This window comes from Gigantopelta aegis, chromosome 8 (genome assembly GCF_016097555.1).
Source record: "Gigantopelta aegis isolate Gae_Host chromosome 8, Gae_host_genome, whole genome shotgun sequence".
Lineage (NCBI taxonomy): Eukaryota > Metazoa > Mollusca > Gastropoda > Neomphalida > Peltospiridae > Gigantopelta > Gigantopelta aegis.
The window spans coordinates 26,311,021-26,335,543 of NC_054706.1; the positions used below are offsets into that span (position 1 = coordinate 26,311,021).

General features: G+C 35.2%; 1 protein-coding gene across 1 annotated transcript in view; it reads right to left on the reverse strand.

Annotated features, from left to right (window-relative positions):
* The window catches only part of LOC121379583 (coiled-coil domain-containing protein 33-like), a gene marked incomplete at its 5' end in the record, with an annotated part of 42,015 nt that overhangs the window by 13,817 nt on the left and 3,675 nt on the right, over positions 1-24,523 (reverse strand). The window contains 12 exons of the mRNA XM_041508231.1: positions 381-655; positions 4,503-4,654; positions 12,982-13,182; positions 14,289-14,360; positions 16,040-16,173; positions 16,913-17,045; positions 18,447-18,567; positions 19,321-19,412; positions 19,800-19,904; positions 21,745-21,854; positions 22,847-22,980; positions 23,672-23,838. Of these exons, the coding sequence (XP_041364165.1) occupies positions 381-655; positions 4,503-4,654; positions 12,982-13,182; positions 14,289-14,360; positions 16,040-16,173; positions 16,913-17,045; positions 18,447-18,567; positions 19,321-19,412; positions 19,800-19,904; positions 21,745-21,854; positions 22,847-22,980; positions 23,672-23,838 (1,696 nt within the window). The remainder of the gene's footprint in view (positions 1-380; positions 656-4,502; positions 4,655-12,981; positions 13,183-14,288; positions 14,361-16,039; positions 16,174-16,912; positions 17,046-18,446; positions 18,568-19,320; positions 19,413-19,799; positions 19,905-21,744; positions 21,855-22,846; positions 22,981-23,671; positions 23,839-24,523) is intronic.

Here is a 24,523-nt window from a genome sequence, read left to right on the forward strand (position 1 = left end):
TATAATAATCTCTGTTTATTACCCATACGATTAAAAATATCTTGGTACATATCAAAGTGATACATCCCACTAGAATGCCAAGTGAGACGTACACTTTGATGTCACACGATGACGTCATCGATTGGCGCACTACAACCTTACAAGTTATAGGAACGCCAACCAAACGAGTTAAGCAATATAAATTAAGATCCATTATGGATAATAAATAGGATATTAAACTCGCTACCATTTCGAATCATGTTTATGTTCCTCATGAAATAATTTTCATTGTCACTCCCTAAACCTCGTGACAATTGAGAATTATTTCACTCGGGACATAAACAAGAGACAAAACGGAATCTCGTTTACTACATCCTATAAGAATGTGACAGTTTTAATACCGTATCTGGAAGCTAGCTCTTGTTTGTCGAGCCCATCGACCTCGGTCGAGTCTATGATGAGCCGGGTGGTGTTGTTGTACTGGTGCATGTCGGTGCGCATGTGGCTGTTCTTCGTCTCGAGGTTGCGCACCGTCTGCCGCAGAACCAGGATGTCCTGCCCCATGCGGTGCACGGCCGACCGGTAGTTGTCGAGGTCCTTTGACTGCCGGTCGATCATCACGTACGATGTGGCGTCCAGGTCGTCTGGGACGCGGTACGTAGTCGTCTGGTTCTTGCTGCCAAAAAAAGTTTTAGACTTTAAAAAAAAAAAAAAAAAATCCATAAAGATTAATTTTTAACTTAATCACCATCTATATTAGGGTATCCATGAGTACTCGGGCACGGACCGAGTCCAGCAAGACTCAAGTCCATTCACAGGACTCGAGTACCTGTACAAGGAAGAGAACTCTCATTTAATTAAAATTATTTTATGTCATTTCTCCAAATGCTTGTAGCCAGTTACATTATAGGGCTATGAGAATGTGTGGAACACAATACAAAGGCATGATTTGGCATCCATGAAGATGTATAATGCTATTTTACTTTTTGCCTTAGTCTTATTATCATCGAGAGTTTAACCCTTGAATAATCAAGTCCAATATTTTGGACTCCCGGAAACCCTAATTTATAATTATATACCATATAATAATTTGTAATTATATACCATATAATAATTTGTAATTATGTACTATAATTATGCTAGATACAATTTTTACAAAACAAGTGAACTTCCCATATTAGTATCTGACCTCACTTTTGTTCAGTAAGATACCATGAGAAGTTCATGAGTTTTGTAAAAATGGTATCTAGGGAAAACAAGTGTAGTATTTTATTTAGTGGTAGGCTCAGAACTATGACCAGGGAAAATGATGTCGCATACCGAAATAATGTCATATTTTAGCAACAAAATTAACGAAATTTGTTAATCAGTAGCAAGGGAACTTTTCAGTCAGACAAGATAGCACATACCATGGCTTTTAATGTACCAGTAGTGGTGCACTGGCTGAAATGAAAAATAGGCCAATGGGTCCACTGTCGGCGATCGATCCTAAACCAATGAAATACCTTATTACCAGATGGACTCAATGTACTGTCATCTAAATACACTAGGTGTTTAGATCTCAATAATGTGACTGTTGTCTTTTCAGAGTGCAGGAAGGTAATTTTAGTTAAGTACTGTTATTACCAGTGGGAGCTTCAGCTCCTGGTAGGGTCACCCAAGATGGATTGGTCAAAGAGTAAAATAGACTAATATGGATCACTGCCAAAAATTGATGAATTCGGCCAACTACTTGTAGGGGAGGGGCGAGACATAGCCCAGTGGTAAAGCGTTCGCTTGATGCGCGGTCGGTTTGGGATCGATCCCCATCTGTGAGCTCCTTGGCCTATTTCTCATTCCAGCCAGTGCACCACGACTGGTATATCAATGGTTGTGGTATTTACTATCCTGTCTGTGGGATGGTGCATATAAAAGATCCCTTGCAACTAATGGAAAAAATGTTGTGGGTTTCCTCTCTAAAACTGTATGTCAAAATAACCATTTGAATGTTTGACATCCAATAGCCGATGATTAATAAATCAATGTGTTCTTGTGGTGTCGTTAAAGAAAACAAACTTGTGGCGAGGTGCCTAACCGAAGCTCAATGCACTACCCTGTCTGAGCGTTCCAATAATAATAAGAAGAAATATATCAAGCATCTCTTTTAAAATTATTAAAATGTCGTTATGAACTTTTAAAGTTATTATTAGTAAGTATGTTTCAAATTTAATTATAAGTATTGTCTGTTATTTCTTTTACATTCATCTGGGTATGAACAATAAAAATTATCCGTAAACTTACGTGAGAATGGCTTCACCGATTCACACAGTTTGTGGATGATTTTTTTTTTGTCCATACCCCGATGAGAGTAAAAGATATAACAGACAATCCTTAAAGGGACAGACCCTAGTTTTAAGCTAAGGCGTATCATGAAATATTGTTTGTTTCCAGTTACCCGACCGACCCTAATTTAAACCTGCCGACCCTAAAACTTTTTTTGTATATCTAGAAATGTTTTTTTTAATATAACAACGATTTCCACGAAAACATTCCACAACTATCACAACCACTAATTTGGTGTCATTTAGGGGATAACCCTACTGTGTTTTCTGATTTGCGGACGTATATCGATGGTTTTACTGTCGCAAATTTAGTTTTATTGGCGACCCATTAGCCACGAAATGTTTTCTTCTATCAATTGATTGATGGAGTTACTTCCCTTCAAATTGAAGTTCGGTAACTTTCGTGAGATATCGGGTGAAGAGTCGGAAAATTGTTTTCACGAATATATGCGATCTTTTCCGATTTACTCTACATCTAGCGTAGCGAGGTGTTCTCATTAATAATAATAATAATAATAATAATAATAACTATATTTAATGATTTACTCCAGTGACAAACTGGCCTTGTGGAAATTTAGTGACCTTCTGATAAACTAGGGGAGGGAATGTTTACCGATACTGATGGAGTTTACTGCCAAATCAAATGATTAAATATGTCAGTAAGATCTCGATGCGTTTCGTTATTTTTTGTAAGTGGTCACTGGGAACTTTGCGGGTTTCCTCTAAAAACAGTGTCAGAATGACCATGTGTTTGACGTCCAATAGCTGATGATATTAAAGATAAACATCAATGTGCTCTAGTGGCGTCGTTAAATAAAAGAAACTTTACTTTTCAACATTTGTTTGGGCATCCTAAGCATTTGTAATGCATTTCTATTCATTGGACCAACTGATTGCTTCAAACCAAGTGTGTACTTTAATACTGGATGCATACAGAATAAAACTAACATTGCAAATTATACCATTTCTTAGATACACTAGGAAAGATAATATTCATAACATTTTTTTTTAAATGTTATTGTTGGACAGATAAATATAGAACCCTTCTTTTCAGTTTTCATTAAAATAAATTGTTATAACTTATTTACTGGTTTCTATCCAATTAAGGTTCAACCAAGTCTGTCCTGAACCAGTAAAGAAGTTCAGTGTTAGTATGAGAGTAAACCTTCTGCCTATTATTAAACAGCAAGGGGTCTTTTGTATGCACTCTCCCATAGATAGGTTAGCACCATGTTGCCCTCAAAATCAAAATGCCTTGCCTATTATAAATGTATAAGTTGACCATGTAAAAAGAAGCCTTTAAACACACCTATGTGGATAGTACTACATATTTCCTTTTTTAATTAAGTTATGAAATAGATATAGAAAATAAAATGGCCATACGGTTTTTGTCCTTTTGAAAATTGTATAATGGAAAAAAAAGCCCTTATATTTAAAACTGGACATAAAATATGCCCCCAAAATGTCACTTTACCATGCCTTACTTCATTTCTAGGGAAAACACTGTGTTAAATGGTATTATTGGTTTGCATAATGCATTTCTATACATGCAGAGGTTATTTTGGATACCGGTAGTCAACACCTTTTTTAATATCCATAAATAAAATTATTTTCCAAAATAAAATGTTTTTCGTACCTACCTACCCTATATTTTTCCAGCATGTAATAGGAAACAAGTAAAAAAAAAAAATTGGCCTAAAGGTAAAATTGCATTAACTTAAAGGGACATATACCCTAGTTTCAATGCTTGAAAATTAACACTAAGTTTAGTTAATCTACAAACCTGTAACACATTTGGATAAAGTTACAATTGAGTGAAACATGAGTCTGTGACTTTGAAATGGTGAAATACCCTCTAAACATAGACTAAATCTCGACTCCATAACTGTTACTTCTCAGACGCACGTGCATTTAAAAAAATATGAGAAATGTATTTTGTGATATTAAAAACACCAGGATGACCAAAAATAGTTTGAATGTATGGAAATGGGTAATCTAAACCATAAAATCTAAGTAAAGTATGATTTTAGTTATCAAAAACAGCTATAATAGTAAAAAATATGCCTTAGTGTTTAAAAACTAGGGTATGTCCCTTTAATTGAATAAAACTGAGCAATTGGGTCAGCCCTGCAATCCTGTAACACATATCATACCTCAGGTGGATGCCGTACCCACTGGACTAAACATGTGGAGTTCACTTACGTGCTATGAACCACAGGTGCCCGACTTCCTGAAATTTCAATCTGGGTTGTTTTTGGTTTGTCTGTTCGATCTGTGTCCATAAAGATGTACTGATACTCAGGAAGAATGGATTCCATGGCATCAAAGGGAGGTAACTCACCATCTCGTATGGGCTGAGGACGAAAGATGAATAAATTTATTATATTTTTAATGATTAATAAAAAGTTGATTTTATGTTACAGCTGTTGCTAAAATTTCTTGGTAGTCTTGAAAACCCCCCCAGAACACTTGAATTTTAAAATTTAAACAATGAAATATGAAATACTGATAGCAAAGGAATGTAAAAGATTAACATGTAAAAACAAAAAATTACTTCCAAATAGCTAGTAGAAAAATGAATAGGGAACTTCAAAATACATGTAGCTAAGAGTATATCAAGAAAGGCATGCTTAAATCTTAATTAAATATAATCATGAAAAAATAATGAAATAAAGTAAACATGCATTTAATTACAAAAAGATATATATTTTACGACAGATCATTTCCATGTATAGCAAATTTACTTATTTTAGTAGTATTTTTTTACACTTTATAATGAACTTTGACCCAAATCATCAACTAAAGTGAAACTCCTCTATACCAGACACCCTAGGGACCAAGGAATAAGTCCGGTTTTAAGAGGTATCCAGTTTAGAGAGGTTTCCTTCTGTACAGATATTTAAAAAGGGGCCGCAAAAATGTTCCTGTTTTGAGGGAATTCTGGTTTACAGAGGGTCCAGTTTTGAGAGCTTTCACTCTATTTGTTATTTTGGCTATTACAAGACCATATACTGTACTATATAATACTATTGATTCAAAATAAAAATTTGATGATTAAAAAGTTACAAAACCCCCACAAATAGAACTTTTAACTACCAGTACATGTATTAGATGTCAATTTTGTAAAAAATATATTATAATAATAATAATAATAATAATAATAATAATTATAATTATAATAATAATAATAATAATAATAATAATTATAATAATAATATTAATAATAATAATACAATTTTCAAATTAGATTAGCAAAAATTAGATTTTAACGCAACCACATCAATCACTGATGTTTCGTTTATTATTCATGACCAAATAATACCAGAGAACTCTTTCCGTGAGCAAAGCTGTAATAAACGTAACTCTCGATAATTCATACGGTCATCAAGTGATTTCCAATATTCTTGACAACAATCAAGTAGGTTCAGAGAAATAACACCATTTCCAGGAACCTGTTCCCGGAAACTACTTGAGATGAATGGTCTCTCATGACACTTAAGAAGCAAAATCTCAGGAGGCAGTAAATCAATAAATTAATCAACTGAGAAATCTCCCCATCACATCACAGGTTCATAAAATATTCAGGTGTTCTTTGTAACATTTGACTGCTAGGAGCATGAAACATGATTCAACTTACAGGTATAGCAGAACTAAAGAAAGGAAAGGAATGTCAGGTTTAATGGCACGTCGGCACATTTTAAATGATGGTTACTAGTATTTGGTGCCTTAGCACAGTAACTGTGAACCTCATCATGGTTAGACTGCTGGTAAAAATAAATAATTATTTAAAAAACAAAACAAAAAATAACAAAAAACATGGTATCTGTGATACAGATCTTACCATGAAAAAAAAAGATGAACCATTTAAAATTTTACGATAACGAGCATTGCTATTTAATGCTTTAATTTAAAGTATTTTAAATATTATTATTCACATCCTAAGTGGAGCTAATTTTAGCGTGAGATTTTAACATGGGCTATTGCATGTTGTCTAATCGCCAAATTGCTTATTTTGAGTATCAGTAATAAATATTGCTTAACCTGTAGTGATTTTTGCTGGTATAACAAATTGTGATGCAATCACAGTGATTAGACATCTGACATGTTATGTTTCTTATTTCATGTCATAGCTACAAGTTATTACTACATTGCAATTATTGCTCATTTGCATACACACTGGATTTTGTTTTAAAACATCCTTTGATGAAACATGACTGACTTTTTTTTTCTTTTTTCTTTTTTTTTTAATTATCCCACTGCCTCCCTTCCCTTTCTCTCCTTGGACTCTTCCATCTCATTTCTTTCCAATCTGCCAGCTCCTCCTATCCTTCAACTTCTTTCACTGTCCACATCCACAACCCAGTCCTTGTCTCTCCAACCACAGCAGGTGCTTGTCTCTTGTGACTATCTGTGCCACACACGTGCCATGTCCCATCAGCTTTTAGCTGTGGGCTTAGTCTGACCACTTCAGAGAGTGTTCAGTAGTTACATCTGGCATTGTTAAGAGGCACTTGTGACCACCTACTATGCTCCCTACTACCGACGGTCATTAGTTAGTGCCGTGGGTTAGACCAGCTTTATTAGTGGCAGAGGACGAGGATGCCAGGTGAGTGCAGGGAAGTACACAGACTGTACCCGTAGAGGAAGTTGAGACAGGTAGGCGATGGTGTGGACAGCTCAGAAGACAGTCAGAGGAAACTCACAGACAGGGTCGAAACACATTGAAATCGTGGAAGAAATTAGAAAGTTTTTTTATATTAAGAATATGAGAATGATAGGCAGAGGGTCCTAGATGAGAAAGTTAATGAAAGTGTGAGCCAGCTTTGACGGGATTTGAACCACTGTCATCAGCTTGATTGTCCAGCAGCTTATCCATTAGACCACAGAGCTCACTAAACATGTCTGACTTGCAAAACTTAAATCAACTCCATTTTCGTTTTTATTTATAATTATTACACATTTCTTTCTTTCTTTTTTATTTCCTTTTTGTTTTTTAATACAAATTATAAAAAAGAAAAGAAAAAACAATAATAAAATTATCAACCCACACCACAGCTGTCCTACAAAACTGGTAACATTAAAATGAATAATTTTAACTATAAATATATATTTATTCATAAATAATGTTACAATAAATTAATTAATATAAACAAAAGACAAAGTAACTGGTTGTTATGCTTTATATTCAAATAAGGTTCAAGCATGTGATCTTGAACATCCAGCTTACTACTATCTACACAGAGATTAATATCCTTGTAAGACAGCGAATGTGCTATGCGAATGTTGGTCAACCGCTGCCAGTAATCGTTATCTCAAGGGGGCGGGACGAAGCCCAGTGGTAAAGTGTTCGCTTGATAAATGGTCGGTCTAGGATCGATCCCTGTCGGTGGACCCATTGGGTTATTTCTCGTTCCAGCCAGTGCTCCACAACTGGTGTGACAAAGGCTGTGGTATGTACTATCCTGTCTGTGGGGTGGTGCATATAAAAGATCCCTTGCTGCTAATCGAAAAGAGTAGCCCATGAAGTGGTGGCAGCAGGTTTCCTCTCCCAATATCTGTGTGATCCTTAACCATGTCTGATGCCATATAACCGCAAATAACATGTGTTGAGTGTGTCATTAAATAAAACATTTCCTTCCTTCCTTTATCTCAACTTGATTGTTATGCTTATATCCAGTTAAGGTTCAAGCACGCTGTCTTTAATACACGTCTCAGCTATCTAAAGTTTGTTTTTGATTAATTAATCATCAGCTATTGGATGTCAAACCTTTGGTAATTCTGACACGTAGTCATCAGAGGAAACCAGTTCCATTTTTCCTAATGCAGCAAGAAATATTTTATATGCACTTTCCCACAGACAGGAAAGCACATACCACAGCCTTTTACCATTTGTGGTGCACTGGTCAGAACAAGAAAAAACCCAATCAATTGAATGGATCCCCCAAGGTGGTTTGATCCTGTGACCTCAAGCGAGTACTCAACCGACTGAGCTAAATCCCCCCACCCCCCAGCTATTTAGATGTTCTGTTCAGGACAGGTGTAGTGACCTTACTTGTACTTCTACCCAAAAGCCATTAAAACTCACTCTAGGTGGGTGCCAGTATTGGGATGTGAACCCAGTACCTACAAGTCACTAAGCCACAAAGGCTGGTTGTTACCAGTTAACAACAGGTGACCTTTTATGTGCACTGTCCCATACTTCAGTATGTACCATCACGTACATGTAAATGTTTCTTGTTGCCAATTAACAACAAGTGAATGATCTTTGACCCATTATTCACAATCCCACACAGGACAACACATACAATCATGTGCCAATTATTACTAATTAATACTATTCAAGTTTTTTAATATGCACATTCCTAGACAGAATAGCATAATATATTTCACAGCCTTTGATATATACCAATCACGGATTAACATTTATTGCAATTAGTTTACTGTTCATACTGTTTGGTCATAACTTGCTTCTAGTACTGCTGAATATAATAAAGTAGTATTATATAATTACTAGTACACATGTGTGTATATATACATATAAATAAACAAAAACTATTAACACGTTCATAACTCCACCTTCAATTTGACACTTACCTCAGCAGTATACGGTCGATAGTACATGGTAGCCATGTTGATTCTGTTAACACGTCAATCTACTGTTTTCACAGGTCTCTTTTTCTTTCTTAACCAATTACACATAAACTTTTATTTCCCCCTTTTGTGCAGTTCCAAACAGCCAAACCACACAACAATATCTTCAGGAAAACGTCATCCAATATCACACAATGTAATTACGCAAGCAGGTAAGTCAACCATTGATTTTTTTTTTTTAAAGGGGGGTGGTGAGATTGATCTATATCCCCTGGCACCTATTTCGATGAAACCCTGCCATAACACCTCTAATTTGTTTACCTTGTTGCCGGTAGTAACTAACGATACCCATTGATAGTGCAACAAGTTAGGGGTGACTAGACTTGCGATTGGTTTATAAATCTGTCACGTACCTGTGGACACAAGGCTTGTGAATGTATTGAGAATAGCTGAATAGATATTTTTGTACCTGTGTTTTGAGAAAAGATTTTATGTTGTGGTGTGTGTTCTGGGTTAGTGGTATAAACAATGTGTATTTTATACATGATACATACATAGCCTATAGAAAGACAGGCCACAATCCTACTGCATATTAATACATTGTAGTAACTAGTTACAACAAGTCCACAAAATTAATATTAACCAGGAAATTGTATATATACCTTACAGCCTGTTTGCTAACCAGTTTCTTTTATTATTTATTTAATAATAACCAGCCTCAGTGGAGTAGTGGCTAAGCCATCAGACTCAAGACTGGTAGGTACTGGGCTCACACCCTAGTAGTAGAACAAGCTCCCACCCAAACTACTTTATGAATATCCTTTAAACCAATGTCTTGGACAGACAGCTCAGATAGCTGAGGTGTGTATCATGGCAGAATGTTTGAACCGTAATTGGATAGAAGCATGGAAATCAAGTTAAAATAAAAGGAATATGAAAAAAAAAAAACATTAATTTAATATTAAATGCAATTAAAGGGTTTCGACAGAGAACACAACAATTTATATCACATAAAAGTGACAAATTTCTCGAGGAAAATTAACATGCACATCTAACAGAAATGAAGACATTTTTTAGGAAAATAATTATTTATAGTAACTCTCATATTGATAGTACATTTTGTAAGATAAAAAAATTACAGCAGCTGTTCACCTAAGAATTGTAAACATTTGTAATAAAGAAATATAATTTATTGTAAAACTTAAAAGTTTGTTTTGTTTAATGACATCACTAGAGAACATTGATTTATTAATCATTGGCTACTGGATGTCAAACATTAGGTAATTCTGACATAGACTTAGAGAGGAAACCCACTACATTTTTCTACTAGTAGCAAGAGTTTTTTTATATGCAGCATCCCACAGACAGGATAGCACATACCACAGCCTTTGATATACCCATTGTGGTGCATTGGCTGGAACAAGAAATAGCCCAATGGGCCCACCGACAGGGATTGATCCCAGACCAAACCACACAACAGGCAATGTTTTACCACTGGGCTACATCTAACCCCTAAAATGTATTTTAAGAACATAATAAAGTTTGGGCTTTAGCTTGTAAGTTTGCTCAAAATCATATTGGAGTTAATCTGCACATAATCTATAACTATTCCAATAGAATGGATAAATATATAGATGAATGAATAGATGAATGACTTATGTCGGGTGGTGGGTTTGATGGATTCATGGATTAAGAAAGAAAGAAATGTTTTATTTAACGACACACTCAACACATTTTATTTACGGTTATATGGCGTCAGACATATGGTTAAGGACCACACAGATTTTGAGAGGAAACCCGCTGTCGCCACTACATGGACTACTCTTTCCGATTAGCAGCAAGGGATCTTTTATTTGCACCTCCCACAGGCAGGATAGCACAAACCATGGCCTTTGTTGAACCAGTTATGGATCACTGGTCAGTGCAAGTGGTTTACACCTACCCATTGAGCCTTGCGGAGCACTCACTCAGGGTTTGGAGTCGGTATCTGGATTAAAAATCCCATGCCTCGACTGGGATCCGAACCCAGTACCTACCAGCCTGTAGACCGATGGCCTAACAACAACGCCACCGAGGCCGATTCATGGATTAAATGCACATGGATGAACAGACAGATATATGATTGAACAACAAATGCACAATGATTAATGAACTATAGTCTGTCCCATCCTCCTACAAAAATGTTTTTTGTAAATAATTTCAGATTGGTATGACATAAGAAGAAAGTAAAGGTGTTTTGGAATTAGCAAAAATATACCATTTTGTGTGCAATTTAGAAAACAATCGGCTCAGAAATAAATAACTTGTAGTAAATTCCATAGTATGAAAAAAGGTATTCCCTGTGGGAAGGACTTATAGATTTGTTTCTGGAATTAATTTTTAAAAACATTTCAGTGTTAAGTGTTGTATTTGTAAATAACAATATTTATGTGATTATCCTATAAATTTCACTGATTAATCCAAAAAAAGAAGAAGAAATAAACACTCTTAAAACAACATTACTAAGTAAACATTTAAACATGCAATGCTGATTTAAAAAAAAGGAAAATACAGTGATATTAATATCCACTTGGATAATAAATATAAATAATAATAATTCAGTTAGTGAAACTGAGTTACAAACTCAATTTATGAAATTAATTACCTCAAACATTTAAAAATCCAACAAACATTCCTTTTTTCTAAAGGTATACATTTTTTTTCTTAAAGAAGAGGAGAAAACAGAAGTACACTAAAGAGCTAAATTTAAATCTACTGACTCAGTCTGTTAAGTTAATTTGCAGTAAGGAGAGACATTAACTTACATTGCTGATAAAAGTCAGCTATAGTGGGTGCTCAGGCTTCATGTTTGGACAGGAATCAAATTCTCACAATACTCTTACAAATTGAAATCAATTATTAAAAAATTGGAAAGAAAACCCTACCAAAAAGCCTTTAGTCTGACAACTGAATGTAAGGCAACATCTAGATGTACATGTATTGAAAAATATAATTTTCTTGTCTAGATAATAGTTATATTATATTGATCAAATTCTGAATGAACTAGTCACTTAACAAAACCGTGAAAAAACCCACTCTTGGATTCTTGTGAATTCATGTGATGTAAAGTTGTAGGAATCTGGTACAAACGGAACCCAGGTAATCTTTGTAGACATGTTAAGTGTATCAACAGAAATATCAAATAGAATAAATTTAAGTTTGTTTTGTTTAATGACACAACTAGAGTAAATTAATTAATTAATTAATCATTGGCTATTGGATGTCAACATTTGATAATTCTTTAAAGCAAACCAGGGAGCATTTTGTTTTTAAAATTTTGATTAGCGACAGTTGATTAATATTACAGAATTGTATAGCGATCTCTAAAATTTGCAAAACTAGCAATGTTCCCTGTAAATCTGATATATTTTTCCATTAGCAGCAAGGGATCCATGGAAAGACCAGCACATCCCACAACCTTTGTTGTGGACACTGGTTGGGATGGAACAAAAGCAATGGGTTACTGAGGAGGTTTGATCCCAAGATCCAATCACCTCAGGCAAGCATTCTACTACTGAGCTAGATCCCACTATTGACAGAAAATAAATAGAGAATAACTAGTTAATGACGTAGGATATCGGCTTTATCCTGTGAAAGGTAAAAGTGGGTTGAGCCTGAACAGGATAAAGCTGATGTCCTATGACATTAACTAGTTGTTATTGTTATCCAGCAGTCCATAAAAAATAAGGGGAAAAGTATATTATTTCTGTTATTTCAACTACATAGTACGAAGGAAGTAAATGTTTTGTTTAACAATGCACTCAACACATTTTATTTACAATTATATGGTGTCAGACATATGGTGTCAGACCACACAGATATATAGAGAGGAAACCCGCTGTCGCCACTTCATGGGCTACTCTTTTCGATTAGCAGCAAGGGATCTTTTATATACATTATACAATGACCTAGCAGTCAAATGAATGATTCTGTAATGTAGCTATGTTTGTGACGCCAAAAATCATAATCTGCTAATAAATGTTTATAACTTTGATTTAATTGGTCATCATAATCGGCCAATGGAATCAGTGGTTGCAGGATAAAAACTCACATCCAGTGGTCTCTTGGGTACTCTCTGAAGAACGTAGCGCCCTCTAGGGGTGTAATCAATCACAGATTCTGGTTCCGGTGATTCTAGTCGGAGTATCTCAACTGACTTGCATGAATTGTTCGTTGGAGCGGTCTGCACTGGGTTTAGGTCTATCAAGGGCAGATCATCGAAATTCTTCATAGTCACCAATGAGTCTGGTTGCTGCAAATATTACAGAAAAGTAGATCAGTTCATTAGAAAACTGTGTCAGAATGTCTTCCATATTGGATATGTTTAGACACTACTATCAACCATTAATTGATTATGATATATGCTAATAATTGTCTGTTCTGAATACTTCTTTTTTTTAATGTGATATTGCCAAGCTTTTTTTGGAATATGCAATATTACATCCTGCATTACTACAGTAAACTATTTGTTTACAGGAATGTGGTATTATATTCTGCAATACTACTGTAAATAATCTATTTATTTATATATTACTATGATGGTCTAAATAGACAATATTACACACTGCAAATACTACTGTAAATATTCTATTTATTTATATATTACTATGATGGTCTGAATAGACAATATTACACACTGCAAATACTACTGTAAATAATCTATTTATTTATATATTACTATGATGGTCTGAATAGACAATATTACATACTGCAGTACTACAGAAAAAAACAATCTTACTGGGACATGTAATATCATTTACTGTTATTTTGTGGGATGGGTTTTTTTTGTTTTTTTCTCAAATAAGATATGATTATTATGAATAAAAATAATTATCATACAACAAAAGATCAGTAAGACTGATAAACAAGTGTATAACCAGAATTCTTGGCTGCACTAAATGCTGAGTGTTTGTGGCTGATGGGGGAAGCATTAAAGGGACAAACCCTAGGTTTTAAACACTAAGACATATTTTTCACCTAACCCTAGTTTCAACCCATAACAATGGACACTAAGTTTGGTTAATTTACAAACCTGTAACAAATTTGGATATAATAGAGTCTGTGACATTGAAATACCCTTACATTTTTTACTAAAACGTGATTCAATAACCATTACTTGTCAGACGCAGAGCATTTTTAAAAATATGAAAAATGTATTTGGTGATATTATAAACACCAGGATGACCAGAAACATTTCGGTTGTACGGAAATGGATAATATAAACAATAAAATATAAGTAATGTTTGATTTCAGTGATCATAAACGGTTCTAATAGTGAAAAATATGCCTTAGTGTTTAAAAACTAGGGTCTGTCTCTTTAAACATCATCTCTGAACAAGACAAACAGAAAATACTTACATCAGTCGTGACTAGTTTGAGAACCATGCCAATTGTTGGGGTCCGACCATCAACTGTCACCATTTCGGTTCCCTGAAAAATAGACAAGATTATTACCACATAAACTTCTAAATTAATGGAATAATTCATTTTCATACAGGTCTACCTGAGTACAATTTAAAAACAATCTTCCACATATATTTTAAAGTTTGCAACTGAAGTAAAATAGATTTTGATTTCTTAAATTGAATTCCTTGAAAATTGTTTTATCAGGCATGGAAATTGGTGAACTGTAAAAAAAAGAGGAAATCTAGAAGGGTCCTGGAAATTCTTGAAATCCTAGGTTAAAATCTGTGGAGAAAAGGACGATTAAAATGCGAGGAAACGCAATGTTCCATGAGAGGAAAACAGCTGATCTAAGGAGAATTTCCACCCCTTTTTATATGTATGGCAAAAATCTCTGCATATCGATATTCTTAGACAACAGTAATTTTGTCCAGTCCTAAAATGTCTTTATCCCTATGTAAATGACTCTGTATCATCTCTGTTTTTGTATGCAGGTATTTCAGAAACATTACACTGAAATGGGGTCAGTTATTGTTTTGAAAGGGGGATGTAGGTGGACCAGGAATTTTTTAAATGTTAACATTTTTATTGCTAATACATGTATAATATTTTTTTCAAAACAAAGATCTAAAAACAAGTGAGAAGAGAACACTGAAAGAAGATTTGATTGCAGCCCGAAACATACCAATTTATTAAGACTGCACTTGTATTTCTTTTCTTTTTTTTCTTTTTTTTAAAGTGACATTTCCACTGTAAAACTGCTGACCACATTTTCCGCATAACAGTTAATCACAGTTCAAGTTTACCAGTGCTTGTCATCAGTTTTGGTGCTCTTCCAAACCAGTGTACATGCATGCATGATAAAATTCCTTATTACAGCAAAGTAATTCTTTCAATTTAATTATACAATACTGGACAGAGCTAATTTTTTTTTATGTAAATCTGATTCCTATCATATACAAATCACAGGAATTCAATTAGATTTATGTAACGTCAATCATAAAAACTAAGCATCTAGTCTGCTATTCCATGTTCAGGTAAGTTGATGCAACATCTATTAAAAAATATAATTTACATGTCAAGGTAATAATTATATACTGAACAACATAAGACATGTGAAAATTTTAATATATATATATATTAGTTCATGATGCAATTAACTTGGTAAAATGACTTGCAAAACGGGCCTAAATATATTCACAAGACATTGATCATTTTAAATTAATAGATACAAAACAATTAATGGGATTCAACGTGAATAATGTTAAATAAATTAAAGAAAACTGAATTAAAATTAAATTCTTTTGTTTGCTGTTCAGTATGATATTAATTAGCATCAAATTCGGAATTAATTAATTAGTTACTTAGAACATGACAAACAAATTCATGAAAAAAATTGATTCTCGGGCTTCTTGTGATGTAAAGTTGTAACAAGGGCTTTGTAGGTTTTGATGGGTTCGGACGAACGCTGAGGTTAAATTTTTTGTACAATGGTATATTAGGCTATTTTTATAGCTGTCCAAGGATAATGAAGAAAAAAGGATCAGATAAGTTCATATTCAGCACACCCACCCCCCACCCCCAATCTACACAGGTCCAGACCATGCTACACCCTTGCTGTGAACATCCAAATGGATTCTAGTAGAATTTAACTGAAAAATAAGGCCTGTACTTCAGTAAAGATAATAGAACAAATAGAAATATACCTGTATAGGTAATCCTTCTATTCGAAGTCCCCTCGTTGCATTTTCACTGGTCAGCTGTGAGTACATACGTTCGTCCAGCAGTAGGGAAGAGAAACCAATTGGACTTTGCACCTTCCAAAACTGGTCAGTCATTGCTAGGCAGCAACAAAGAAATAAACAATAGTGAGTTGTAAAAGTAATGGAAAATATATTTTGTTTGAAAAATGAAATGAGTGAAAAAAAAGGTAAATGGTGACAAGAATGTTACGTAAATTTAAATGGGGCAGTAAAAAACTGTTGAATAACCTGTTATTAAAGTTCTCCCCTCCACCACTTCCTACTAAATAATCCCTGAATCTTATGCAAATAATTCTGTAACTTAAGGTAAGTATTGCAGTTTAAAACTGTAAAAACTGAAGAAAAAAAAAAGAAGAGAAACCTCTGTACTTCATTATTAAATGCAGTTTGCTCAGGATCAAAATTCAGATATTAAAATTAATATTATTAAATAAACACAAGAACTAGACCTCGTTTGGCAACATAGTACATATTGAATTTCATGGATTGAAATTAACATTACCTAGGTTGGCCACGTAATACACGTTAATTCATGGATTGAAATTAATATTATCTTGGTTGGCCATGTAGTACATATGTTAATTCATGGATTGAAATTAATATTATCTTGGTTGGCCACGTAGTACATGTTAATTCATGGATTGAAATTAATACTACCTTGGTTGGCCACGTAGTACATATGTTAATTCATGGATTGAAATTAATATTAACTTGGTTGGCCACGTAGTACATATGTTAATTCATGGATTGAAATTAATATTAACTTGGTTGGCCACGTAGTACATATGTTAATTCATGGATTGAAATTAATATTACCTTGGTTGGCCACGTAGTACTCAATAACAAGGGCTGCGGATGGCGTGAACATGGTCGCCTTGTCCTTGTTCTCTGAGAACAGGAACGGGTGGTACCATGTCGGCAGATTCTCGGGATGGCCTGGCAGAGTTATCTGTGAACAGTTCAAACAAAAACCTTGAACAGTATTGGAACAGTTAGGGAAGGGGCATGACATCATTCATTTCAGTCAGTCAAATATTACGCACCAAATTTATGAAGTCTGTTTATGTCTTACATGAATTGTAACTATAGACATTTTAAATGCTTAAACACCTGTGTTTAAGAAAAACAGGCTTCGTACATTTAATTCAGCCCTACATGTCTTTACTTTTTTATATAGTGTTTAGGCCATAGACACTGAGGTTACATTCCTTGCATACATGGCTGTTTCCAATGCTTGTCATTTCAAAAGAAAACCATTCAAAATGTTTCATTCTCGTCATGAGATCTCTTTTGTTCCAATCAAAGTTTGTGTTATAAATGTTAAGCAATTCCGTTGCATATCCATTACAGTCTATGCTTGAATTTTAGTTCAGTACAAAGACTGATGCTATATCATCATCAGAACTAACATCATAATCATCACCACCACCACCACCACCACCACCACCACCACCATCACCACCACCACCACCACCACCACCATCATCATCATCATCATCACCACCACCACCACCACTGTCATTATCACCAACAACAGAATTAAAGAGGTATCATTAAAAACCTGAGATACTAATCTCAAATGTTAAACTCGTTTTAGTAGAACTACATAATATGTATTCTAGTTCAATCAACTGGAAGAAAGGTGCCAGAAAGCTGTGCTAAAAAACTGTCTAGCACAAATGTCATGTCCCGGAGACGTTAATGTGCCATTTTCATTGGTTAATTGGTCTCGTCATTTAAGAGGTAGACGGAGGTTGCTACCTGTTTATTGCATCATTCTCTAAGCATAGGTAGTATGTGACATCACATAATATGTAACGCTGAGCTGAAAGGAGTGACGTCATAGTACAAAAATAAAATGCAGTGAATTTTATAATAATTATACTAAAATTATAAGACTAACTGAACTAGAAAATATTTCTGGCACTCATCTCAAGAAAATCAATCCTTGAAGCTTGCTTTGATTTTCTTGAGACTTCTAGATTATGGTAGCCCCACTCCCATAGCTAGTGATATTCAATGTTGGGCTTATAAATAACTACTACTGCCATGCCTGATGGCTAGTGAAAAAACCCCATTGTCAAATGTAGCAGTTAAGTCTATTTTGTAAATATGAATATCCTGACCTCACCCCAACCCCAATCTCAGTGTTTTTAAGCTTTATCTCCCTCTTTAGGTGACATATCTGATTATAATTATTAAATTTAGTAAAATTGTACTCATTTACAGTAAAGTAGGGAGGGTGAATTTTTAATCATGGCTAGTAAATTTTTAAAATCACTGGCTAGTGAATTAAAAAAACATTCTAGAAGGCCTGTATTTACTTTATTTATATTAAAGATATTGTCACCTGTGGATATCCCTGCATGGAGCGATCAGGGACATTGAATGAGGATGGGCGAGGATTTGGAAATGTCACACTTGTGATTCCAACTCCAGCTGTCCTTGGATGAGATAACAAATTGTCTGTTCTGAAAAAAATAAAAAAATAAAATGAAATTCGTCATGTAGATAATAGTACTGGATAGTGCTGTCACCAAAACGTATTTTAAGTTATAATTTAATGACTGAATTGTATTAAATCAGATAGTTCTGTGTAGAAAATGTTAATATTATCAGCAGTGTTGAGTTAATGGTGTTAAATTGTCACAGCAAATGCAATTTAAATGTTACAAATGAAGCAGATGAATAATATATATATATTTCCTCGTTTCTTTTTCTTTCTCTTTTTCGGTCTTAAAAACAAAAAATTCTACACCAGTCTCTTACATTGCCAAATTGTGTCAAGCAATGCAAGAAATATTTTGAATATATTATTTATCTCCCTTTGGAGCAATGGCTATATTTACTTATATGCGACCTCGGTGGCGCAGTGGTTAATCCATCGGACTATAGGCGAATTCTTAAGGGCTCAATGGGTAGGTGTAAGGCCACTACACCCTCTTCTCTCTCACAAACAAGTAAACAACTATCAACTAACCCACTGTCCTGGACAAACAGCTCAGATAGCTGAGGTATGTGCCCAGGACAGCGTGCTTGAACCTTAATTGGATATAAGCACAAAAATAAGTTGAAATGAAATGAAACTTATAGTTGCAGTTATCTGGTACAGTTCAGGCAACTGCCTCAAGCAGACAGGAATGCATTACGGGCTCGTATAATTTGGTTAAATATGTCACACCCCCAAGACCATGATTTTAATGATGATTTTAAAGCTTGTTTACTTATAGTTGTAGTAGTCCGGTACAATCCGTGCAACTGCCACAAGTGGACCTGGAGAGTTAAGTAGATCTCTTTGAACCTGTCTTAAGTAAACCTACAAAACAAAAACAAAAGACATAAAACATTTTATTTCATTTCAGTGACAATGGATGGATGGAGAATGGATGGATGGATGGATTGGAGGGATGAATGAATGGATCTGAAGGATGAATGGGTGGGTGGGTGGGTTGGTGGTTGGATGGATGGATGGATGGATGGATGGATGGATGGAGAAACTGATTTTATTGTATGAATCGATAGATGGATGGATGAATGGTGGATGGATGGATTGACGGATGGATTGATGGATGGATTGACAGATGGTCGGATGGATGAATGGATGGAAGGATGAACAGACATATTAAAAGGGTTGGACAAAACTAACAATATATACTGTCTGCACCATTTAGTTGTTAGGGTATAATGATAAAACCTTTCTTACCTCCAATGCTAGATAGTTGGGCGAAGACTTCTCTTTTGGTAAACGACTCTTTTTACGCATGATTGAAGCATACATTCTCACTCCACTGGTTGTGTTGTCAGACGGCTGTCAAAGTAGAAAAATATTATGTAAAACACATATAAAAATAATTATTATTTTATTTTATTTTAACAATTGCTTTTTAATATTTATTATTATTATGGGTATTGTTGGTTTTATGAAACTGGATTATGATCATCATCACCAACATCACCATCATATTGTTATTATTAATATATGCACAAACATGCAGTATGTATTTCTGTCAACACATACATCCTAAAGCTAGGAATCCATGTGTACGTGATGTGTAATGCCTAGTGCATGATGTGTATTGAAAATATCACTGATGAGTTCAGGAAGTAATGTTTTACGCAACAAGCAACATGCATTGCGTACATATGGAAGGGCTTCAGTTGATTTCTATATAAACTGTTGTTTACGTACCATGCACCACGCATTATGCACTACGTACAGATGGATTCCTCACTTAACACGTATACACTCACACAAAACACATACACATACATACTGGAACAATAATAATGAAAGTCAAATCCACTTAATTGCATATGAATTGTATGAAATAAATCTTTTATTTGTTTATTATACTGCTGTATGGAACTATTTACCAGTAGTAGTAAAACAACGAATTATATTCCATAACTTAACAACTTTATAAGAATACATATAGGTTATTTGCATGTGAACAAAAATTCTGGAAATTTGGTAGCAGATTTTGCTAGCATTGTGGGTTCATATGGTGTATGTGCTTTTTCTTCATCTTTGAAGGCTCAAGACAGTCATATGAGTTTGGGTAACCCACAGTAACCCATGTTAGTCTAGCCTCTACCCTTTGACCAATCCAGCTTGGGTGACCCACAGTAACTCATATTAGTCTAGCCTCTACCCTTTGACCAATCCAGCTTGGGTGACCCGCAGTAACCCATGTTAGTCTAGCCTCTACCCTATGACCAATCCAGCTTGGGTAACCCACAGTAACCCATGTTAGTCTAGCCTCTACCCTATGACCAATCCAGCATGGATGACCCAGAGTGATCCATATTAGTCTAGCCTCTACCCTTTGACCAATCCAGCTTGGGTGACCCGCAGTAACCCATGTTAGTCTAGCCTCTACCCTATGACCAATCCAGCATGGATGACCCAGAGTGATTCAAATTAGTCTAGCCTCTACCCGTTGACCAATCCAGCTTGGGTGACCCGCAGTAACCCATATTAGTCTAGCCTCTACCCATTGACCAATCCAGCTTGGGTGACTAGGAGTGATCCATATTAGTCTAACCTCTACCCTTTGACCAATCTAGCTTGGGTGACCCACAGTAACCCATATTAGTCTAGCCTCTATCCTTTGACCAATCTAGCTTGGGTGACCCGCAGTAACCCATATTAGTCTAGCCTCTATCCTTTGACCAATCTAGCTTGGGTGACCCACAGTAACTCATATTAGTCTAGCCTCTATCCTTTGACCATTCCAGCTTGGGTGACCCGCAGTAACCCATATTAGTCTAGCCTCTACCCTATGACCAATCCAGCTTGGATGACCCAGAGTGATCTATATTAGTCTAGCCTCTACCCTTTGACCAATCCAGCTTGGGTGACCCGGAGTGATCCATATTAGTCTAGCCTCTACACTTAGACCAATACAGCTTGGGTGACCCACAGTAACCCATATTAGTCTAGCCTCTACAATTAGACCAATACAGCTTAGGTAATTCTACCAGGAGCTGAATCTCCTGCTAGAATAGCTCTCTGGGTTAATGAGACATACAAGCTACTTCACCCCATCAAGGAAAGGACCATGAGATAGTGGACGTGCTTTTGAAAAACCAAAGTGATACTGATAGAAGGGCTGAAGATGGGTAAAGTATGTGTCACAGATACTTACAGCTACCATTTCCAAGTGATACTGATGGAAGGGCTGAAGATGACCAATGGGAACGTGGTATGTGACCAGAGACTCTTTAGTTGCCCCATCACCAACAGACAGAACCATGGCTGAAAAAGAAATATTTTAATACATAGTTATTAGTTTCGTCAAAGTTTTAAAATTGTCGTTCCAATCCTGGAAGTTAAGTTTAAAGGGTTTAATTTGTGGGGTTTTTAACGACACAACTAGAGCACATTAATACATTAATCATCAGCTATAGGATGTCAAACATTTGGTAATTTTTAACACGAAATCTTAGAGGAAAATTGCTACATTTTTCTATCAGCAGCAAGGGATCTTTTATATGCACTTTCCAACAAACAGAACAGCACATACCAAGGCCTTTGATATATCAGTCATGTGGCACTAGTTGGGATGGGGGGAAAAACAACCAGAGAATGGGTCCACTGAGCTGGTTCGATCCTATGACCCATGCATCTCAGATGAACATTCTACCAACTGAACTAGATCCTGCCCCAATCCTGGAATAAACATGCTCCTCAAAAGTAATATAGTAATAATGCAGAGAATAATAGAATACACTAGAACACATGTACAATAAACCATGCTTCTTTCTCTCTCATGCAGGGCGGGATTTAGTTCAGTTGGTCGAGTGCTCGCCAGAGGTGCTTGCATCTCAGGATCAAACCACCTCGGTGGATCCATTCAGCTGATTGTTTTTTCAACTGGTCACAAACTCTGTGTTATGTGTCGTAGTCTGTTGGGAAAGTGCATACAAAAGATCCCTTGCTGCTAATAGAAAAAAACTGCGGGTTACCTCTGATGACTACCTGTCATAATTATCAAATGTTTGACATCCAATAGTCGATTATTAATTAATCAATGTGCTCTAGTTAGTGGTGTTGTTAACTAAAAACAAACAAACTGGTGAACACACATACACACAAACATCAATACTGCTAACAACTGCAATTAGTATGGGGTCTTATTCACAAAGGTCTCTTAGGCTCTGCTAGACAAGTCGTTTAGCATTGCACTGCGAGATCACAAAGTTGCAAGAGTTTAGTGAATTAGGCCCATGGTTTCCATGGCAACTCACTCTCATCTGGAGCTTTCTTTTCATCCAGTTCCATGGTGATCATCTCTTCCCAGGCGGGTGCGTGTGTTGGGTGGATCGTACAGTGTGTGCGAGACTCAACTTTAACTTTCTTTGCATCCTCAGACTTCGTCTTTCTGTTTCAAACACACAAGAAACAAGAAAAAAACCATGAATAACAAATTGGAATATTACAAGTCATTAGAAGAGTTTCGATAAACATTTGGCAAATTTGTGAACCCTTTAGGTAAATTACAATGGACTAAATAATATTAAATTCATTTTTAGTTGGATAAATTAGACAGTATTTTATTATTTCATATATTTTAAAATAACTTTTAAGGACAAAGACTTTATACTTTTATTTATGTGTATAAATTTGGAATACCATATTGACAGACTGAAGTATAGTCAAACTGTGTTATAAGCAGCCACCAAATGGCCTTTTAAGACAATTGCTACTTAATAGAGGTCAATGTATACCATATTAGCTTATTTGTGAGAATACATTGGTGTCACTCAACACAGGAGCTTGCTTAATACAGATTGTGCTACAGACTGTAATATATTTTATTTTATTTCATATTTAATTTTGTTAATCTTCTACCATACTTATCCCGATTCATTCTACTTTTAATTTTTATTAATTTTCAGTTGAAGTTTTGAGGTGTTTATGTGTACAGGCCACAATTGAATACAAGTATTAAAATAAACAAATATGAAATTAAAGTCCATGACATTACCAACATTTTAATTTGTAGTCTTAACAAAAATAAATGTATAACAAACCTACTGTTATTTTGCTGATAATATAAAAGAGTAGCTTACATTGATACGTATGGTAATGCCACCCTGCCATTCGGAGTTGATGGGATACTTGTGGCGCCGTGTAAGATGACCTCAATCTGTTCCTTGCCCTGATTGGCTACATGGCGCCAATGTGGACCTGAGCTGAATGTTGAATGGTCATTTTCTGGCAATGGAGACTCAACCATCTAAAGAAGGAAGGAAGGAAATGTTTTATTTAACGATGCACTCAACACATTTTATTTACAGTTATATGGCGTCAGACATATGGTTAAGAACAACCATCTAAAGAAAGAAAATAATTAAAATATTAATTAGTGGAAACAGGATTTTTTTAAATGAGACCTCAGTATAATATTTAATGACATGTTTCATTTGGTGTGCAACAAGTGACTCTTAGTGTAGTGTGTTAGAGAAAAAAAATCAATTTAACTCTGCTTTACTCGTATTCACTAACAGCAAGGGATCTTTTATATGCACTTTCATATAAAGAAAGTACTATAGTTAGCTTATTTGTCGGTTGACCTAGAATGCTAAATATTAAATAGGACAGTCACTATAGTCTGACACATCACCTTCTAACATCAGTGGGTATTTAACACATGTTATTTAATAAGACTATACAAATGTAATTCAATACTTCACCCTCTATCAGTAAATAGGGGTGAAGGGGGTTGATATGGAATATTAATAGTTATTTAACAAGACTCCAGTGTTACCAATAAGTTATGATGAATAATGACTATTTAATATCGTTATAGTCTAGTACTCTACCAGTGCTGCTCATCCCTATACCATCAGTAAGTGGAGGCGAGGTGGCGATGAATAAATAGTATTTTGATAACATTGGAGTATGGAGTGGGACGTAGCCCA